At 41.6% G+C, this 16698-nt stretch overlaps 1 protein-coding gene across 1 annotated transcript in view; it reads left to right on the top strand.

Annotated features, from left to right (window-relative positions):
* Positions 1-16698, top strand: part of LOC135990466 (von Willebrand factor D and EGF domain-containing protein-like) — a 176335-nt gene that overhangs the window by 20632 nt on the left and 139005 nt on the right. The window contains exon 2 of the mRNA XM_065638163.1: positions 15964-16148. Coding sequence (XP_065494235.1) covers positions 15964-16148 — 185 coding nt within the window. The remainder of the gene's footprint in view (positions 1-15963; positions 16149-16698) is intronic.

Genomic DNA, 16698 nt, shown 5'->3' with positions numbered 1-16698 from the left:
TTTTCACTTTTATCAGCCAAAGAGCATACTGGAATTAACATATGGTATCTCTAGTCACTTTATACTGATTCCAAATACTCGGGGCAAATTGTTAGCAGACAAAGTAAAACAAGCATGCAAGAGCCATGCCGAGCTAAACAGAGGAGGGTGTGAACAAGCCCCCCTTGCTGTTGAGCCAAAGGGGGCTACTCAGTGCCCCCTCCTCAACAGGACCCTGGGGCAGCACCCGAGGCCTCAAGCAAAAAGAATTTGCAAAGTCTATAGGGAATTTCTGGGAGCTGCTCAGAAAGCTAAGTTCTGCATCAAACAGATAGACCCTGCTAAGAGCACAGACCAAGCAACGGTAACATCTCTGAAGTTGACAAATGTTATCCCACGTGTGGAAAATGGGATTGTGCATAATCCGTGGCGTACGTTGCTGAATGCGGGGGATTACGTGACCTTCCCTGGTCCTTCCCTGCCCTGTTTGCTTTGACGTTCCATTGCATGGCCCAAGTGTCCCGTAGGTCCTTGCTGCTGGCTCAGGCTGGACCTCAGGACAAGAGGGACCGCCAGGCTGCTGTCCCCAGTGGATTTCCCTCTTGCCCTTTCTAGCAAGGTTTTGTCTCATAGACAGGGACTTTTTTCCCCCTGTCGGTGTAAGAGGGGCTAACTCAGCTGTACTGTAAATTTTACTTGAGCCAGAAGAAACGATAAATTGTTTTGTTTATTCTCTTTGGTCTTAACATAGTTTGTTAATAGCTCAAACTCCTACTTGTTCTGGCACACACAAAAAAATTAACTCTTATTTTAGCTATTATACATAATACACACCTATCTATAAAAAGGTTGAAAAGCAGACTCTTCCACTGTCTCCACATATACCATAGCCACACACATATATGATCACATATCAGTTCTTTACATCCTATTCTTATGGGAGAGAAGACTTAGCTTAATGACCGTGTGCAGCACCTTTTGCAAAGAGGTGGGCTGCCATTTCCAATGAAATCACAGCCAAAATAATCTGCTGCTGTAAGAAATTTTTGAAAGCGTTTTAGCTATGCAAAATTACTGCATATTATTGCAGGTAAGAATCAATCTGTATAAAAATCTGTGTCATTCTTGGTGTATAGACCCGTGAAGTCTATGGATGATCCTAAGAAAAGGTTTGCCTTGAAGAAGAAAAGGGCATTTTTCCTACCTTAGAAAAGGACTTTAGAAGATGGGACACATTCCAAGAATAGGTCTGAGAAGAAAATATGAAAGCTACAATCCTATGATCAGAGTGATCATGTTTTTGGTCCCTGATTAAAGAGAAATATTCAGCTTTGATGTACTCTTTGTAGTCAAGAAGTCATAATGAATAAGTAACAAATATCAAGAAATGAGTTTGAGAGAAATACAGAAATTAACTAGCTCAGATGGCCACTTCGGGTCAGACCTACACTGTATTATCCATGTCAGAGACTGAGATCCTAATGGCAGATTAGACTTGCTCGCAACAGGAACAAATTTGCATCATGGCTAAGCAGAATTTTTGTTGAAGACATATAAAAATATTGCAGGTGACTTGGATCCAGAGTGTTTTGGAGGCATAGCTAGCAGAGTCGTCCATTTACATGGCTGACCACTACAGTATGGGAGATAAATCAGAATTAAACATGCTTGCTTGAGGTAGAGGACAGGGAGCTACATCTATTATAGAAGAACCATCAAGAGACCAGAGGGGTCTCCCAGCCTCATGTTCCCATGCAGATGCTGTGGCCACAGTTTAGCGATAAGAAGGATTATCATGAGAAGCAGTAGGCTGACCCTCTTTTCAGCACTACTCATGCCAAAATGCCTCTGTGCTCTTTACACTGGGTAACTGGGGTTGGGATACATGCCATGCTAAGACACGCATTGTTCTCCTATAGATTTATGCTATGTACATGCATTGCTTTCCTGACACCGGAGCAATAGGAGCCGGGTAACTTGCAGCTTGTAATGTGACGGGGTTCCTGCAGGAGACATGTGTTTTGGATCTGGTTGTCCTGCATTCAGAACAGAAAGCATAAAAAAAATAAGTGCTTATAATATGGAGTAGTTCATGTGAATGAAGGAAAATTAAGACAGGGAAAAGGAAAGCACAGAGTCTGTGCTCCTCGGAGCAAACCCAGCTGATGTGGGGAACGCGTTTTGGGTGAACAGAGCTCAGGTTAAAATGGCATTGGCGGCACTTTTCTCTACATTAGCAACATCTACTGTCGTTTCATTTCGAACATGACAAATTATTTGGCCTAGAGAAAAAGAAGCATATTTTTCTAAAAGTTGAAATATTTCTTATTCGATGCCTTTGCAAATGAAATGACTCGATGTCTCTGTTTCCAAAATATTTAGTTTCAGGTTGTAGGGGAGTTTAGTCTGACTTTTAATTATTATCAGTGTTTCTTTTTTATTTTAGAGATTCTGTTTCTCTGGAAAAACAGAGGTTTCATTTTAGATTGAAATAAGTCACTTCTCCCTCACCGGATCAGTGAATTGCAAAACATCCACTTACTAAACTTTCCATGTGCCGTAACATCTGTTCAACAGTTGCCTTTTTCAGAATTTACTACAAGCACAGTGTTATAGCTGTGTCTTTCTGTCCCTCCTACATGCAATCTTTTCCTTTCTTCTATGCTCTGGGTGCTGTCTGTACTCATATTATTGCAGCAGAAAAATGTAGAACATTAGCATCTGTTAATCCTTTTATACATCAAGTCTTCACATGTTTGGCCAACTCTGCTTTTCATTGTGCCTGTCTGTCTCTGGAATAGCCTCACAATTCCAGATACAGCAAAATAACCCAAAGTGTAGCCTGGCCATGTGGAACCGCTGGAAGGCTATTTTAGAATTAAGATAATTCAAAGGTTTAAGTGTGTTTGCTGGATCCCTAGGAGCAAACTTTTATCCCAGTTTGCAGGGATTTAGCCATTCAGTTGTTATTAATATTGAGCCATGCTGCTGAATCTACATGTTCTGTAAGGAAATAACCTAGATTTTAGTGCTTTCCTTTACACTAGACACTTATTTCAGCAAATAATAAAAAGGATGAAATGAAACTTGTCCTTAGCCTACAATTTTACAGTGGCACGACAGAGAAGGAATGAGAGGCTAAAAAATAGCAAAGACCTTCACAGCAAATTTGGACCTTGGCTTTTCTTTCACACCACATTCAAAAGTAGTATGTGGGGTAAAACAGAGATGCGGTTCCTGCCAAAAGGTTAAGCTAGAGATAGGTGGGTAAATGGTGGGGGGCTGAAGTGGAAAAAAAAAAAAAAGGAAAACCAGCTGCATCCCATGATCCCAATGTGATCCACCCTGGCAGGTCTCAACATTGGGTCTTCTGGTGTTCATCAAACCAAAACACAGACCTGCCTGCAATGTGCCTCGAGTGAGAGACAATAAGCCTTGTGCTGCATACTTCTGCTGATGAAAAGCTGATTTTTGGACTGCTGAGACAGAAACATGCCAAACATGATCAGCTGCAGAATCAGTCTAACCAGTGCAAAAGACTCCAAAACAAACCACCCAAATCCTAACCTAAAACCCAAGAAAGCAATTCGACATCAATTTTTCAAAAGAAACAGAATTAAGAACCAGACAGCTAGGAAAATTCTTTGAAAGGGACAATGATAGTATTTTTGACTTTTTGCTTCATTCAGGAGACAACTCTGAACTCCATTCACAAAAATGTGACTTTAAGTGTTAATGGGGTGAGATGCCTGAATTCGCAGTGATACTGGAGCAGGTGACAGCAGGTAAACCTTGTCCTTTAGGGACTTTGCATCCATCTCCCCCACCCCTTTACAAGTCCCATCTGTGAAACCCTGTCCCACAGCTAAGTGCCTCTGCCAGAAACTCTCTGGCCTAGAAAAAAAAACAAAACAAAACATTTTCCATCTCATTATAGTCAATAAGCAGAGATTGGGGTAAAGAAGAAATTGTTTTTAATATCCCACTCCCCGCTTTCTGCTCTGCAGGGATACCATGAGGCAACAGAACATTTTGGTATCGGACCTGTAGATCTTCTTGCTGAAATTATGCATCTTATGAACATAATTTAACATGGGGGATGTGCCATGGGATACCCAGGTGCTCGGGGCATTGCCACAGGACATGTCAGACCTGGTTTCACATCAGGGAAAAAAAAAAAAATCAGCCAGCTCCAAACCTGCCAGAAGAGCCCAAACTCGCTCCTCTCGCCTCTTGGTTTGCCTCTTGTTGCTCTCCTGATGGGTCTATTCCACACACCCTGCCCTGAGCACATCCAGTGCCTCTCTGAGCTTATCCACTGCTTGCAAAAAAATATTTGTATAACTCAATTTGACATCAAGGCTAAAAAGGTTAATGGGATCCTCATTTCCGAACGCAGAAAGATGAACATTGCGGAGGATAAAAAAAATAGAAAGCCTTCTTAAGGTCACCTATGAATAAATGTGAACAGGTGTAAGGTCTGCACAACAGCATGTGGCACCACTGCTTCTCAGAGACTATCACAGGCAAAGCCCTTCTTATTAATGGGCTGACAGGCGTGTTATTCAAACGGCAGGGTCAAAAACATCATTACATTTCTGTGATATTCCACCCACACGATGGATCCTGTAGGAGATGCACTAGTCAGCCTTGCACATGGGACCACAGCCAACTCATGCCCTCGTTTGCAGATGTAGGTCCACAGTGCGTCTTCTCAAGTGGCATATACCTGCCTGAGTGGGAACTAAACCTTCTCTGAACTGGGTTAACACTAGAAAATAACACAAGTAGAGCTGCCAGGTTGTCCATGCTCAGTTTTAGCTACACGTGCTTGTGCAGGATACGAGCAGATGCCAGACAGATCTACCCATACAAACTCTCTGTTCTCCAAACAGCTCATAAAACACAGAGAAATGACCAAAGCCTGACATTCACCAGGTTTCACATAATCAAATTTTACGAGTTTCAAAAGCAACTCAGCAATGACTGCAAATTGCTAAAGAATAAAGTAGCAAATTATTAATTGATTGCCTGCTGTTTCTTTGTGTACTAATTTGTGTTGTGGCTTTCCAATCTGAAATTGCTTGAGTAGATTTTTGCTGGGTTTTTTTTTTAGCTCAAATTGCAAATGAAATGACTGTGGTAAACTGAATGCATCAAATATAATGAAGAATTGATCAACTGTTATATCGTAGGGCTTTTCTGAACAGTGGTTTCTAGCCTATCTTCTTAAGACAAAAATTACAGTTATTAGCCAATTACCAAGTAAGAATGAAAAATTGAGTCTGGTTTTGATAACAGAAAGATGGAAGAAAACCTGAAATAGCGCATGTCCGCCTGTAATTGCATTGTTTTACCTATGGAGGGTGATACACAGGTAACGGGTTTTGTTGAATTATTCTCCAGGAATATAATTAAGCTTTGATTACTTCCTCCTTCAGGAATGCTTTTTTAATATATTAAAAAAAGCATCTTTTTCAATTAAAAGGTAGAGCTCTATTTTATAAAGTTTACACTTGCTGTTATTAGTCAAGGAGGTGGAGGAGTAGAATTGAAAGGTCAGCATGGAAATGGCTCCATGGAAATAAAAAATTACCAGGATTCATCCTGTCTGGTGAGAAGAAGCTATCCTGCGTTACCACTGTCTAAGAAAGAAGGAGAATTCTTCCCATCAAAAATACTCCACCTAGCAATCTGATTTTCTTTTATTTACTTTCTAAAGAACTAGAAAGAGCCAGAGCTGCCTCTCCCGTAAAAAACACCAGCACCACATTGGTTATGGTGGAGAAAATCCTCATCCCACCCCGGTAAACCCCTCCCCACCTGACCAGCCACTGGTGGACGTAGCTGGTCTCCTGGCTCAGTAGATCTTCCAAGGACTCAAATCTCCCCAGTGCATTTGGAGCAATTTTTTTATTGAGCATAAATTTTAACACACTGTGATCAAAGTTAGTCCCGTGTAAATGAGAAAAAATTGGTTGGTCTACCTTCCGCACAGCAGATCCTGATCAAAACACATCTGCCTATAATACACACCATATGGGGCAACACTTGTCTTGTGTTTATTCCTGTGGCTCCCTAATCCCCTGTGTCCGCTGTGATTGTGTGTATCAGTACCTGCAGCTCTAGCTGGACAGCCAGAGAAAGGCATTTTGCCTTACACACATGTAATTATGGAGATGTTTTTTCTTATTATGGTAATTACATTCTAAAAGATTGCACAGGTAGCAGCTGTAAATGTAATGAAGACTCAGCTGATACCAACTGAACTGGATTTTCTTTTACATCAAAAAGCAGCTTATAGCTGAAGTCCTTACAGATTCCTGAAACCCTCTTATTTTTATGATTGCTGCTACTACTCCCAGTAAATAAGCAGAGATCTGAGCAGCAACCAAAGCAGAGATGACCCTACACAAAAAGGAAAATTAGTACCTGTTGGAACAGCTAATGGGGACTAAATTCCTCTAAATAAAAATAGTAAATGCATTTATCTGGAGGTTTTCATGCATAGGTACTGAAAGCCTTGCTCATTCATGGTATGAATAGGTATCAACAGATCTCATTCAAGTCATAGATATACAACGGGCAGCATTTTCCACAACCAGAGGTACGAGATTCTCAAGAAATATCACCACGGCGGATGGAAATTGCCATCTGGAACTGACTGTCCTGTTTCTATAGGAGGAAGGCGATAATGCATTTTAAATTTGAAGATAATTATGGCTATGTGTACAGAAACCACATCTTTTGAATGCTGAAGAAACAGTGAGGATTGCTAATAGACATTTCTGGAAATCTGTTAGACTTAATGTTGCGCTTCCACGGTTGGGAGTACACATCATTATCTTATCACGCTGGCCAGGCAGGCCGACAACTATTTCTGGCTCACGACCTTTTATTTTAATATTTTTAAATCCATCCCAAGTGCTGTAATGCATGAGAAGGGTTTTTGCCTCAGCAGCAGGAGCTGCTATGTGCTTGAGTCCATGTTGCGTTGACTGTCTCCAGGTTTCGAAGAGCTGTCGGTCTGTGAGAGGATGAAGGACAGGGTCAAAGACAACCTGGATTTTGGTAGGGCGGTGTCAAGATCCTTCCAGGTTTGTGCATTATTTGGGAAGTGGAGCGTGCCCATGGACATTGCTGCAGAACAGTAACGAATAAAGCTCCACTCTAACAGCAAGAGCAAACCAAACCATTCCTCCTAAATGTCAAAACCCTGACAGAAAAGCCCATTATAACCATGTGAGGAGTGTGCGGTTGCTGAAACCGGTATTGTGCCAGTGAATGGAATGAATCATAGCAATGAATAATAGCAAAACAATAGCAGGAAAAATTGCCTCGTCATCCCGCACACATTAGGAACTAAATCACACCCAGGACAAATGCACGATTTGGGCATTTGGCAGCTGCCTTCAGTCCGAGTCCCCTTATCTTTCTGCCAGTCTCTGCTGCATCCTGGATGCACTGACAGTAAGTCAGCAGCAACGCCTTCCCCAACACCATATCATCCACATCCAGAATTAAATTGAAGAAGTGGGGGGAAAACGTGGCCAAAACCCAGCATTTGCCATGGGAGCAGTGTGGAAAAATGTGTGGCTCGCAAATTGTAATTAGCCCGTGTCGCAGTTGAGGCATGGAAACAGCTCCAGCTCTCAAAGGGGTAAGCCATGGAAATCAAATTTCCCTCTGAATAGAGCCCAGTGGGTTCTAAAATCAAAACACGTGAGTTCGTTTTTGCTACTGCTATTTAGGAAAGCTACATTTGCAAATGTATGTTCAACTGAGATTAGGAGGTAAAAACAAACCTTTTCATTTTGTTTCACTTTTTCATTCTGAGGGATGAGAGCAAAATAGACTAATCAATAACAATAATTATAATTTTCTTCTTATTGATTGCTCAGAAGTCCTTAAAGGCATCATCATTAACTTAAAGATAACTTGAAGAAATTTATGAGGTTTTTAATTCTCTTCTGACACAGCAATAGTGATTTCTATACTCAGATGCTCAGCCTCCCTGGCTCTGAAGCTGAGCCACAATTAGTGAGGATGAGACTTGGTAAAATTTAATAGACTAATTGACGCAATTAGTCTTTGTTTTTTCTGACTGGCACATTCAGCAGATGAGGCTATATTTTGCACTCCAGAGTCACCTGTCCCGTTCAGCTGCCCATTGCTCTTTATCTGTGTGATCATGTTTCCTCCCTGCTGTGCCCATCATGTTCATTGAAGAAAGATGCCAAATAGCGAGTCCTGGAGACTGAAACATTTTAAAGGACAACACCTCTGCTGGAACCTTCTTGGTTCATCCAGGTCAGCTGGCCACATGTTGTCCTTGAAAAGAAATATTTGGTTCCTTCATCCTACTTATGAGCACCGAATAAAGCACTTTTCAGTGCATCTCCTGCGACAAGCTCCAAATTCCACATTAAACTGCCCAGAAGTTCCTCAGGCTTTGCTCATGGATTTTTTTTTTTTTTTGCACGGACCCCTTGTTTTTATCTGCTTTGTTGGCCTCTCTTCACACCTTTTCTGGCCTTGTGCAAAATGTGTGGCTCCCTCTGCCTGCATCCTCCTGTGCGAGCAGTACACAGTGCATTATTCTGGAAAGCATTCAGGGAAGACACACACTAGAAGTTTCAGATAATCAACTCCTCCTTTCTGAACCACAAGTTAAAAATAGACATGCAAGCCAAGATAAGAGGTACTAGCATGAATAAAGAACCATTTTCTCTGGCACTGAATGTTGGTCTTTGGTTTGCCAATAGTATATTGCTTTACTTCATAGAAGACCAGGATAAGTGACCTTGTTCCCAGGCAAATGAAACTCGGATGCATTTTACAGAAAACATCTTGAGATTGTATGAGGATTTTTTCAGCTACACTTTCAGGGCCCTGTGCTATCACCTCTGTGCAGGAAAAAAAACCTCCCTACAAATTAAGCAATAAACTCACTAATCCTGCCTGATGGCAGGATTCTGTAGTAAGAGTTTCAGTTACATATATCACAAGTACCAAATATTGAGGGTGTTGAATAAGGCACCCATAGGACTGACCAGTGTGTCTGTCATTGGTGCTCAGACCACACTCTGGCACTGCAGGAGTTTCCAGTCTAAACCTGCTTGGAAGAAGAGCACTTCCTCTGTAAGACAAACACGCAAAAGAGCCTTTTATTGTATGCCGAGATCCCCGGGTTACAAGAAGATGCTGGATTTTCAAAATACTGTAATATCTAAGAGGAAGCGTTAAGCCACAGACTCCTAGAAGACAATGTTCCTGCTTGGCCTCATTTTCCTTCGTAATTCTGTTATTCAGTACAATAGCATGTATGAAAAAAATGTCTTATTCTTTTCAGTGGGTGCTCAGCCTCTTCCTAGGTCAAATTTTCTATAATTACATTCACTTTACACAATACTTCATTTATGTCTATCAATTTTCTCTTATGAACACATTATGACTTGTTCAAGACCTGGCCATTATGAGCATGCAGTGTTTAGACAATGTGCTTTCTTATCATTTCAGTTCAGTAGGAACAACTTCTGCTTCTGAATTATCTGAAAATAGCTTTATTTATTGGCTATCAAGGTTTTCATAAAATTACTATGTTTTACCTACCAGAGGATCATGCATGGGTCAAGCATTTCTATGTAGTGATCATATTCACAACACATTTCTGCCTCTGAATTATTTTAGGAATAAAATCTTTGTCATCGGCATGTAGAATAATTGCATTAAATCTTAGCAAATATTGGTGAAATAAGGTGGCAACTTTCATCTGTAATAAACTGACAGATGTTTCTTAGCTACAAATGCATTATCTATTAATAGACTACTGTTCAGCTGGAACTTGCATCCCCCAAAATAAATTTTTACATGTTGTCAGGTCAGAGCCTTCTGCTGGTATTTTGAATTCATCCGTTAAGAGCTTTGAAAGAGTTTCCCAACACCGGCCTTCTTTTTCTGCCCAAACTCTTTTGACGTATAGTAAATCATACTTTGGGGAAACAGATGGCACTAACACACTGAAAGCTTCAGCAGCTTTCACCTGAGCTTTGCTACGTCAGTGAAATAGAGGCACTGGGCAGGGAAGTGGCTGGAGATGAAAAGGTTTCCCTCTGTCTCTAGATCAGAAAGAGAAGAAAGCAAACACATCCTTAGTCTGCGGCTAATTTGGAGTTGTGGTTTAACAGCCCAGGCATTTCAGACTGATTTTTCCAAATGAAAATCTTTCATAATTTTCTTGTGAAGAGGAATTCAAACACTCTGGAAAATGTTTTGTTCCATTATGGATTGTAGGAAACAAAAAGTGGAAATCTGAAAGTCTGCCATCTACTGTTATGTCATACAAATGTCAAAAATGAGTATTCTTTTACATAATTTGAAATATATCTATATATATACATATACCTACTTATGTGCGTGTATTTTCAAATGTCACACTTAAAGCTCCCTGGCCACCCCCCCTTTGCCTCTGAGCCAGTGGGCAGCCCCACTTCCCCAGCCCTGGGGCTCACTGTGGTTTTGGGGGGAGCTCCAGCTGGGCTCCCATGATGTGGGGCACGACAGCATCTGGAATACATCTTTCCTGGTCACAGAAGTGTTACAGCACATCGCCAAACAGTGCTGTTCATTAGCATTACCTGGAACAGTCAGTGGGTTTTCACTCACCCTCCATGCAAAATTTATTTTGCAATCCACCGGCTATTTCCCAGAACTTTAGAATGCCCTTTAAATATATTGCATGGCTGGCACTGCTTTGCCCAAAACAAACATGAACCTCAGGCTTGTGGACTATATTTCTTTCAGGGTTTTCTAGCTGCCATCGCCTATTGATATTATTTGATTTGCAGCCGCTATTCAAAGCAAACAAACAAAATCTTAAAGCTTCTTAAACCTTCCTCTGTGTAAGCCACTGATATTTACTGGGAGCAAGAGTGACAGGTAGAGCTCTATCACACCCACACTCAGCTGCCTTTAGAAATAAAAGCAAATGTTTAGTGAATTATTTCAAGTTTTCAGCCTGCCGCTCCAATTTTCCTGGCATCCCTCCCTGTCTTATCTGATGCTTCCTGCCATGGTCATGAGCATCAGCCAGGATGGACAGACAGACACTTAAACGCCTGGTGGTCCCCACAGCAGCATCTTTTCCACTATTGCTGCCCAAAAGTGCACAGGTGGCTCGACTGCTTGCAGACCATCCAGCTACCAACCTGCTTGAAATAAGCTCCAGCCAGCCGATGTTTAAGGTGTTAAATGTGTGGGCCTGTGCTGGGGGGCACCCCAAAGTAGTGCCATAAAAATACCCTCCCAGCCTCTTGTTTGGCTGGTCCCTGGTATAACCCCACAGAGCCTCTTTCCCATCAGGTACAATATTGAGCAACCCGTTAAAAATGGGCCGCTGCCCCCAGGACCTCCTGACATGCACATCTCCCTCCAGCCACAGTCATTGATGTTTCCTTTAGCTGGGAGCCAAACTGCAGGTCCACAACAATATTTCAGAATGAAACCCCAGTTCATATATCTACTTTCTGATCATTTGCCATCGGATAATTCTGGATGCTTCCACCTTCTGCAGGAGGCTCTCCCCAGCAAAACCACAGGCTGCCCCTCATTTCATTTGCACATAACAACTTCCCACATGTTAACATCGGGTGAATCTTGACCCCCAGACATTAACAACCACCTTCCTTATGGCTTCAACAGCGACAGATTCTCCCCATAAGACTTGCTCTATCATGCCACCAGAGTGATTCAAATGCCATTTTCACTGAGCAGCTGCAACAGGTATTGTTATTTGTTTGCTTTTTGTGTCAAAAAGGAGACACTCAGTGTCTCTTTGCAGCAAGTTGCTGCCACAAAATTGTTGGGTTTAAAAGAAAAAAAAATGCTTTAAGTCTAGTGAAGCAAACAGAACCTCATGTTTTAGCAACAGCTCCCTGCCTGTGTCAAGGGTGGTGGTGGTTCAAGAAGCAGCTCTTTGCAGGAGACTAAAGCACCAGCCACCATGAAACATTTAATTCCAACAACACTCTGGACCGAGAGCAACAAATTCTCACTGCGCGGTTTAATTTCATCCAGAAGAAAATCTGAATGATCATAATGGCAATGAGCACTCAGCTCCCTGAAAAGCCAGCATTTTTTTCATAAGTCCTTTTAATGCAATTATAGGAATAGAGCTAGGCGATTAAACTAATGTGTAGATTTCTCCTACATAAAGAAATAAATATTTCCTTTTAAAGGCAACCTAGCCTGCACACCACAGAGTAACAACGACTCCGCATAAGACATGGATGTGGACTTTTATTGTTCCCCACAACAGGAGGGCAATTGTGATATTGAACACTTCATCACTGCACACAAACTTGACATCTGCATCTGACTCTGTCATGAATTAAAAATGAAGAGGAAGGTTCCATCTGATTAGAGCGTAGCTGCAGTCACCACAAGGTACAAGCAGGCATCCCTCAGGTGAACAACCAACAACGCTCAACTGTGTCTTCTCAGGGTTTTTCTACATAATATTGTCATAACATAATCTGACTACAGTGATGCCTTTGTTTTTTTTCTGCAGGAAAGGCAGTAGCAATTAACTTGTACCATGGCCCGCAATTTACATGTTAAAGTTTACCATCATTCTGTCGTAAGGCAATAATAAGCACCATTTTACAAGGGAAATTCAATAATGGAGGGATTGTTCTGCTCATGACTTGCTGCACAAGCCGGCTGGGCTTTTGCCGGCGCTGCCCCTGCTCCGTGGCATCTCAGCGCCACCGACTCCATCGCGCTCCGGTCTGATCTGCACCGGGGTGAGAACAAAATCCGTCAGGGTGAGAACAAAATCCGTCAGGCTGGCTCCAGGGGAGCTGACGGCAGATCACTTTGCCTTGCTGTCTCCGCAATGACAGCCTTGCAAGTATAACTAGACCCTGTCGCAGGTATATAAACATATTCTGACATTTAATACAGAATAAAATACACCTTTAGAGGTGGTGGCTGCTTGCGACAGGACTTCGCAGATGTGCTCTTCAGGGAGTGAACACATGGATTTCTGTCCTAAATACTGTTAAATTTAAGGAGTGAACATCCCTCTCCTTACTGACCTTCCCTGCCTCTCCAAATCCCTCCCCACCCTTTGCAAGTCCCATCTGAAGCATTCACTCCTCTAATGTTAGTATGCGAAAAAGCATTTTCTAAACTACTGCAAACAAAACTACGCAAAGGATGAAAAATAATCAGCTGTGTCTCAGTGTCTAACATATTTGAATTGTTTAGACAGAGTAGTTAATCATTATAGGACCACAACATGTTGTGTAAATTTGGATTATAAGTAATACACATTGAGCAGAAGGTTATTAATTACATTTAAAGGGAGTATTTGATATTATTATTGAGAAAGTGAATGCTATTAATTATATTACAGTGCTCTGGCAGGATTCCTGTGGCAATACTGTGCAAAGAGCTATTTACTTTTAAATTCTTTTGTCTTTTTTTTGCAGAAAGGAGGTATTTAGAGCAAGCAAAAGGTACCACAAGCCAAAATCTTGTTCCCATTAACACTTCTGAAGCACCAAGTGATATTGAAGGGGTCAGCAAGGGTCTGCGTTTTTAAATGGTTTTTAAATATAGGGTAAACTTTTCATTTGCCTAAAATAGCTGGTCTGCTGAAATGTCACTTATCCCCTTGGGTTGGGAATTGGCAAAGGACAGTCTCCATGTGGTCCTCACTGCTGGGCCCAAATCCCCAGAAAGGACATCTGAGGGAATCAGATCCCAGATTTAATTAAAGGTGCAGTATTTCCAAGTGTTCCCTCACTGAAATGGCTCTTACATGTAGAAAAGAAGAGCTTAGGGCTCTCCTTTTTTATTTAAAAAGGTAACTGTATTAATTCAGCTGGATTTTGCATTGGAATCGCACTATCGCTTTGACCATTTAGTTCCCTGAAAATTGCAATAAGGGCTCGGTTACGCTAGATTTTGTCCCCATTTGTCTTGCATACCATTGCCTTGCCTTTGGCACAATAAAAATAATCTTTAAAAACAGTGCCATAAATGGATTGACTTTGACCTTCTGAGTATCTTGTCAATAAAATATAAATGATAAATCTGCTTCAGAGTGCCACTGGCATAATATTAAAGAAGAGTTATAATCTGAAAAGTGACATTTGAAAAATGATATTATGGGGAGGGGGTCTTACTCTCTTGTCAACAGTGTCACATAAATATGCTCTTATTTACAGTGCAAAGGGGTGATTTTGCTAACTGCCAGGCTTGCTCCAAAAACCAGGTTGTGCAATTCCTGCGATGTGCTCTTTGTCTCTTACATCATTGTTAGCAATTAAAGATTACTGCAGAAATTAGCTGAGCCTTCTGTTGCAGATGCATAAAGCAGAGCAGCTTCTCCTCAGTCCCCTCCTGTGACCCACCCTGCAGTGCTAACACAGCAAAAATGGTCTTTGCCTCACAGAGAAATGGCTAAGACAACCAAGAAAAGGCTCATTTTTTCTACATGATCAGCTTTCTGAAAATAAACAACTTGTAAAAGAATCACTGCAAGGCTTCTTTTTATTAGGTGATAAGAAACTACTGAATATTCTGTAAAAAAAAATAAATCAAGAGATGTATTAAAGTAGAGAGGGCAGGCATGTAAATAAACGTACATCAAGGGGCAGCAGTTTTGATTCGAACTTTGTGATGCATGCACAGCAGCTCTGCTGCGTTTGGCTTTAGAGGTACACACCTCAGGCAAGTCTGACCCGTGGCTTGAGTATTTGCAAGCCTAACTCGAGCCTACTTCTAAAACCCCATCATATTGTTGCTCTTTCACCATTTCTTTTGCTCTTTAACATTTCTCATTTTCATTACTCTACATATGTATTTAAAAGTATGTGCAGTGCACTTCATACTTCAGCATCAGTTTATATCGTGATTTAAAATGCTCATGCATATAGTGAACTAAATTAAAAAACATTTTCAAAGATCGCAAGGTTTTGGAACCTCAAAACATCAATTGCTGAGGTGGAGCGATTCATATGCTAATCCCTGAAATTAGACTGAGATCACATTCAAAGGGTTACGGTCTCTTTCTGATTCAGATATATGAAAATCTAGATAGACAAAATCTTACCAAAATGTTACCAAGCTTCCAATATTATATATTTAATTCTAAATTCGATCTTTTCCCAGTGTTTGCCTTGAAAGTTGGCCCAACCCTAAACTGAATCTGAACATAAGAGCAGGGATCTGGAAGGTCACTATGTACTTGCACATGTTTAGCAGTCTCTTTAAGAAAGAGTTTCCACAAAGAAGTTATTTGGGTTGTGACCCAGCATTCAAAGTAGTTTGCAAAAAAAAAAAAAACCCACACCACATTTTTAACCCCTAGAGGTATTATTAAGTGTGATGTTTATAAGAAGGTATTTTGAGTTTAAGAAGGTCAAGGAACTACTGGAGAGGGTCCAGTGGTCAGCTACAAAGACGGTGAGGGGCCTGGAGCACCTTTCTTATGAGGAGGGTCCGAGAGAGCTGGGGCTGTTCAGCCTGGAGAAGAGAAGCTGAGAGGGGATCTCATCAATGTTTATAAATATCTCAAGGATGGGTTTCAAGAGGATGGACCAGACTCCTGTCAGTGGTGCCCAATGACAGGATGAGGGGCAATGGGCACAGACTGAAGCACAGGAGGTTCCATCTGAATATGAGGAGAAACTTCTTTCCTTTGAGGTGCCAGAGCCCTGGACCAGGCTGCCCAGAGAGGCTGTGGAGTCTCCTTCTCTGGAGACATTCAAACCCGCCTGGACACATTCCTGTGTGATCTGCTCTGTGAACCTGCTTTAGCAGGGGGGTTGGACTGGATGATCTCCAGAGGTCCCTTCCAACTCCAACCAGTCTGTGGCAAGAGGATGTGCCCCCCTTTAAGTGGTTATTAACAGTATCCAGTTGAATTAAACTGAATTCACTTATTCAATCACTGTCCTTTTTCCCCGATTCCAGCTCCCGAGTGCTCTCCGGATGGACACCGCATCCTCCACGACCCCCACCGCAGCACCAGGTTTGACTCGCTGGCGCTGCAGCGAAGGGCGATTCGGGACCTGGTCTGTGACCACTCCTTGCCCCCAGCATGGTACCGCTTCATGATCGACAACCGGCCAGCGGAGATGCCAACCACATGTGTCGAAGTCAGTAAAGCCTAAACACTAACCCTGGTCAACTTGAATCAATCCTTACACATGATTTTCCTTTCCAGACAGCTCTATACCCCCAATGGCCAGTAGAGTGCAATGGGGATAGGTAAGCAGTAATTGGAAAAACACTTTTTCCTATAATAATAATAATAGTAGTAGTAGTACTGTCACATCCAAAAACATTAGTCAGAGACCAGGGTGCCTATGACCTGGGCATTATTTAAACACAAAACAAAGTGTTTTCCAGCTCTAAAGAGAGATCCTTAGCAATCCACATGTCACCGTAAATTATACTTTTTAAAGCAATTCTATTGCTTTAAGAATCAATTCTGGAACCTGACTTTTTCCCCATATAATTTATTGTGAATTAGGAACGTCCTTATTACAAAATCAGAAGGGAAAAAATCAGAAAAATGAATACGAAAAGCAGTTCTCTGGTCATATAGAAGGAAATGCTAAATCGGAGTCTTCTTTTGCTATTATCATTTATTGTATTACATAGTTTCATAAGTATGCTATCTGCTTTCTAGAGCAAAAAAAGCTC

Source organism: Caloenas nicobarica, chromosome 6 (assembly GCF_036013445.1).
Source record: "Caloenas nicobarica isolate bCalNic1 chromosome 6, bCalNic1.hap1, whole genome shotgun sequence".
NCBI classification, from domain to species: domain Eukaryota; kingdom Metazoa; phylum Chordata; class Aves; order Columbiformes; family Columbidae; genus Caloenas; species Caloenas nicobarica.
This window is presented reverse-complemented; position numbering and strand designations above follow the sequence as displayed.